General features: G+C 47.1%; 1 protein-coding gene across 1 annotated transcript in view; it reads left to right on the plus strand.

Annotated features, from left to right (window-relative positions):
• The first annotated feature begins 2219 nt into the window (after positions 1 to 2219).
• Positions 2220 to 6017, plus strand: part of CCDC36 (coiled-coil domain containing 36) — a 17081-nt gene continuing 13283 nt past the window's right edge. The window contains exon 1 of the mRNA XM_018576084.1: positions 2220 to 2451. Coding sequence (XP_018431586.1) covers positions 2220 to 2451 — 232 coding nt within the window. The remainder of the gene's footprint in view (positions 2452 to 6017) is intronic.

Consider the following 6017-nt stretch of genomic DNA (forward strand, 5'->3'; position numbering starts at 1 on the left):
CTGAGAATCTAAAGATAAAATCATCCTTTAATTAATGACATTGTATAAGAAATACGTTTTCTTGGGTCATGTATAAATATCAAAACATTCCTGTGCTGTCCTGAGCCTGGTCTATGACTTGTAGGACCTGGTCTATGACTTGTATGCCTTGCGGGTGATTCACATAACTACAGAGAGTCTATTGCAGGGGTAGGCAAGCCTAGGCCCTCCAGCTGTGGTGAAACTACAAATCCCATAATGCATCTGCCTCTGGGAGTCATGCCTGTGGCTTTCAGAGACTTGCAGTGCCTCATGGGATTTGTAGTTTCTCCACAGGTGGAGGGGGAGTTGGTGTCTCAATTAACCGCCTCCCAGCCAGCCGTTGTAAAAAAAAACGGCCTGCCAGGAGCTCTCCAGATCTGAGCAGGCGTCTTTAGACGTCCATTCAGCCACGCCCACTCGCGCCCCACGTGCGAGCGGGAAAGTCCCAAAATTTAAAAATGGGCAGCGATCTCTGTTAACATACAAGTGATCCGTCGATATAGTTCCGGCGGATCGCTTGTATGGGGTGCCGATCTGTGTTTCCCCCCCTCCCGCTGTGCCCTGTGCGAGCCTGGGACCACCATGGGGGCTCTGTCACAGGGGATCAGAGGGAGATTGGTACATGATCTCCCTCCGGTCCCCTCTCCGCTGTCAGAATGCGGGAGTGATGTATATTACATCACTTCCACATTCTTGTGTCACTCTCCAGCTTCAGACGCTGGAGAGAAGCTGGTGAAGCAGGTGTTTGCTTCATCAGCTTCTTTGGGGGGTCCTAGGTGACATTAGGGGTCTTGGAGACCCCTGATGCCTCCATGAAGACGACCTGTCACATCCTCTTTGCTATCACATAGAGGGGCTTCTTATCCCCCTCTGTGATAGCAATAAAGTTAAGTGGGAAAAAAAAAATTGTCAAAAATAAATTTAAGTTGCATAAAAACATATTTAAAGGAGAACTATGAAGTGAGTGATTTTAACTCAACCTCATAGTGCGAGCCGACGTGTGACAATGAAACTGTCACACGTCGGCTCAATAGATTGGGAAGTGAGCGAACACATACCGTCGCTCGCTCACTACCCGATCATCTCCCTGCTGAGAGCCGTGATGGTCACTCACGGCTCCCTGCAGGGATATGCCCCTCCAGCGCTGACTGGCAGAACGGACGGGGAAGGAACAGCTGGCCTCTAGATAGGCAGAGCCAGCTGTCAATCACGCACCTGGGTGGATCTCAGCAGCGTTGCCGGGATCCGTCCCGGCTGTGGCGGTCTCAGTATACCGCGAGCCGTAGCTCACAATATACTGAGCTTTGGGTGACGGGAGGACGCTGGTTTATGTCCTCCCGTAACCCTTAGGAGAACTATGGGGGAAAACACTTACCCCATAGTTCTCTTTTAAAGTTACACAAGAAAAAGAATGAAAAACAAAACACAAAAATGTCCCCGCCCATACATACACAAACATGCGTTGAGTGCCCACATGTGCGAAAACGACAATTTTGCCCATTACGCCACACGTTACATATCGCTGCAAACGTCGCAGTGTGAGCAATAATTTTGCTCACACTGGCACTAAAATAATTTTAGGGCCATCAATCACTGATATCACTAAACTGATGAGCGGTAAAAGCTTTTAAAGCGTCGACTAGGTTCAATTTTGGGTAGTGTCGTTTTTTGAGGTTTCGTGGGTGTGCGCAATTTTAAAGATTGACATGTTAGATGCCTATTTACCCGACGTGACCCCGTCTTTTATATTTTACCAAAAAAATGGGTAATAATAATTGTTTCCTAACATAATGGATAAAAAAAAACGTGTTTTTTTCCCCAACATTTTTTCATTATATAGTAACAAATAAAAAACCCACCAGGGGTGATTAAATACCACCAAAAAGCTTCTAAAGAAAGTAATTTCAGTACAGCGTTGCGTGACAGAATAAAAGTACCGCAGCGCTGAACACTGAAAAATGGCCGGGACAGGAAGAGGGCGTAGCACAGCAGTCATCAAGTGGTTAAAGAGACCGTCAGGTTTTACCTGACCACACACCTACAACCTTACCTATAACATTACTGCCAATGGGGTCGGCCACAGCCACCCCAATTTTGTCACATTTACCCCTCTCATGCTGAATAATTCACCAACTGTACTCCCACCATGCCTTTTTTTTTTTTTTTTACCAGAACTCCCATTACCCCCCTCCTCCACCATGCTTGCTGACCACAACCCCCGGGGCTCATCAGCATCATTGCCCATAGTGAGGTCTGCAACAGTGTACTCCGCCACGGCACAGACGGCGCTCACAGCTTACTCCATATATGGCAAGCAGCCGCTGCCGAGCGCCAGGCTCCGCCCCCCGCAATGTTCCCCTATAGAAGAAACAGCCGGAGGAAGGGAGCGGCGCTCGCAACCCTCGCAGCTGGCTCCGCCCCCCGCGGATGGTGAGGTAAATAGGCGGGAAGGCCGTCCGCCATATTGTCTGCTGCTACAGCGTTCTCCTGTAGGAGGCGGAAGCTCTGTAGTAGAAGGGAGCTCTGTCGGTGGGGGCGGGAGAGGTTTTGAGGAAATACTTGTGAAGGGATGTGTTGTTCTTTGTGCTTTCAAAACAGTGCTAGGCCCACCCTTTGTATGTGGAGCTGCTGAGTCAGTTCAGTCAGTGCACCTCTGTTTGGAATGTTTTAAAGTTCACATTTAGTCTATAAAGAAACCACTTCTTTATTTCCTGAGGTATTTGGTCTGGTCATGGGTCCTCCCAGTGGTGGGCCCCCTGAGTGCATCAGCTGGCCTAGGAACCCCAAGGGGGCAGGGCCTTGACCCCAGAAGTTGACAGTAGTTTAAATAATAAGACCTGGGAGCAGGGAATGGTGCAGGGTTAAGGGCCCGCTGTTGGGGCTGTGCTGGCCATTTTTTCCTGGCACGCCATAATGCAAGACAAAACAATTTGCCTTTTCACGGGTGGGTGGGCATAGTTTACATGGGTGCGTTGTGGTAGCGTGCAGTGCCTTTTTTTAAGCACACCGTAGTGAGCTGCGGTATAATCGAATTGAATCACAATGTGCCCATTGAAGTTAAAGGAGAACTATGGGGTTCTATCTTTTTTTTATGAATGCATTCCTTAGGCTAAATAAGTAAATAATGTAATTTACTGTAATTAGCCAAAATGCACAGTAAGGCTGTAAAACCTTATTTTAGGTGGTGGGCGGGGCTAAGCGCCGCAATGAGAAGACATCCCGACGTATCTGACGGGATCCTCCCCACTGATGATTGACAGTGATTCTTGAGAGCTGCTGCGCGTCCACGAATATATGGACATGCGCAGCAGCTCTCTCCTTACCTGCACGTCCCCGTGTGCCAGCTCCTTCCCCCCTCTCTCTCTGCTGACAGATCGTGGATCGCTGATGACAGAGGGGAAGGAGCTCTCTCTCTCTCTTCAGCATTTACTACAAATCGGAAAGTCCATATATGGTAAATTATGTCACTGGAGATCCCTGCTGATCGGATCCGAAGTACAGCGGGAGCTTTACTAATCCTGGGATGTAAACAAACAGATGCAGAAGAACGCCTGTATGGAGGGGGATTGCTTTTTGGGGAATTTATTGAATCTGGAGCAGGCATCATCTGGAGCAGTTGCCCATGGCAACCAATCAGCTTCTAAGGTTTGTTCAGTTAAGCTTTCAAAATGAGACAGACAAACTGGTTGCCATGCACAACTGCTCCAGGTTTGATACATTCCCCTCAATGCACAACTGCTCCAGCTTGGCGTGGCAGTGCGCTGACAAAAAAAATAGGGCATGCTCTGTTTTATGGCAGTTCAGCTCACAATTTTGCAATTCAGAGTTCTGCTCTGCATGTCCGTCAGCAGGTGTGTTAGAGTCCAGTTCAGAATGAATGGCACCACATCACACGGATGCACATAACATGCATTGCAGTGCTACGTGTTTACTTCATGGGACAGATCAAAGAACGATGGAATAGTTAGCCTTGATACACCAAAGTCAGCATAAAAGATGATGAGGGGAATTTATCAAAACTGGAGCAGACAAAATGTGGAGCAGCTGCCCAGAGCAACCAATCAGCTTCTCCCTTTAGTTTGTTCAGTAAAGATTTGAAAATGAAAGAGAAGCTGATTGATTGCCGTGCACAGCTGCTCCAGATTTTGTCTGCTCCAGTTTTGATAAATGTATGAAACTTTTAATTATCTTCTCTGTGCCTAGTTGGTGTCCTAATAGCCGGCATTTACTTCTACACTAAACAGTTAGGGTTTCCGTTTATAAAGCAGTGGTATACCACGGTATATACTGCCGCTCTTCTCAGCCTAAAGCAACGGGGAAAAAATGGTTTGCAATTTGCATGTGACAACGACAAAGGCCCATTTGCTCTAATTAATGGGGGGAAAAGTGAGCCAGGAGGAGGAAACCGGTCATGTGACCTAAAACAGGGTAAGTGACGGTTCTCTCCTCCTATATGAAAGTGTTTCCTGCAGAGACCACACTGCAAGACACGACGACAGGCTCCACACTGCGCTCTGCATGCATGACGTGTGAAATGGCAGCGTAGTGTTAAGTCGTTCTCCAGTGATGTCCTGCCGAGAGAGTGAAAACTGTTCTTTGTAAATGGGACCCAATATCTGTATCAGATGAAATGATACTTATATGAAGGTTGGAGTGACAGAACCTTATTCCCCCTTCCTTTCCCGGCATGCACACACACTTACACACAATGTTTTAGCATTCCTTGTTTTAGTAGGTATATGATAGATAAAAAGCAAAAGTGAAGGCGATGTTTTTGTTACCCGAGCCCTGTCCATAAATATATTTCCTAATGAGTTTTCACATCTTGCTCCTTCAGTGGATATCGCTCAGTAGATGTATTTTTCATTTCTTTGAAGCGCATCCAATGTATATTCAATGTTTATTTTTGTTTGCCTGAAGCTTTCATGTGATTATAAAAAGAAGATAATGACAGGACATTTTCCAGGGTCTTAGAAATATGCTATGGTTTGAAGTTTACAAAGTCTACAGCTTTCTTCATGGGAGGACATCTCTCCCAGTGCTTTGGAGGTAGTGATGTGATGCCTTTTCTTTGTACTTCACTGTAAGTACATGGGGGGTTATTTAAAGGGACCCTGTCACCACATGTAACCTATGATATCATTACTGTGTCCTGTAGTAATGTAGGAACTGGTAGGTGGAACCGTGCACTGTGGGGGACCAGGCATTTGACACTCCCGGAAGTATCTCAGATGCTTAAAGTGACATTAAAGTCCAAAAATCCTTTCCCTCCCCCCAATGGTAATTAAAGCACTTACCTTAAATTATGTTTCTTAACCCAATCTTCTTCTTTCGTGTCCTTTTCATCTGTCCCTCCAACGCTGCGGCGTGTCTTCGATCCAGCGCTGACTCCTCTGTCCTTGCTGGCACTTCCTGTCCCACGGTGTCTGCATGCGGGTGCATGCGTCCATATACTTACCTTGTGTCTCTCCTCGCGTCCCGGCCGAAAATGTGAACTGCGCATGCGCTCGCCCCAAGATGCTTTGCGGCCGCCCGAGAATTTTCACATTTTCGGACAGGAGCGCGCGGGGAAGATGCAGATGAGTTTAAACCGCTTTTAAAGCGGGGTTTTTTTTTTTAACACTTTTTGCATAAATCTACTTCTTGCTAGCAGTAGATATATGCAAAAACATTTTTAAAAAGTTACCAAAAAGGTAAAAACTTACCTGTGTCTCTGCTGCTTTCTCCCGTCCAAAGATCTGAAGCTTCATCCTGCACGGCTGCTTGAGATGGAGCGAGCGCATACGCAGTAGAGATCTTCGTCAGGGAGAGGAGGAGAGACACAGTGGAGCTGAATGCACGCAGCCGGGAGTGTGCATGTCAGACAGAAACCATGTGACAGGAAGAGACAGGAGTCTGCGGTGGATCAGAGACCGGCACCAGTGCTGGAGGGATTGCGGAATACAAGTGGAAGGAAGTAGATGATCGGATCAAGAGGCATCATTTAGGGCAAGTCC

The sequence above is a fragment of the Nanorana parkeri genome, unplaced genomic scaffold (genome assembly GCF_000935625.1).
Source record: "Nanorana parkeri isolate BGI_ZX_2015 unplaced genomic scaffold, ASM93562v1 scaffold56, whole genome shotgun sequence".
NCBI classification, from domain to species: domain Eukaryota; kingdom Metazoa; phylum Chordata; class Amphibia; order Anura; family Dicroglossidae; genus Nanorana; species Nanorana parkeri.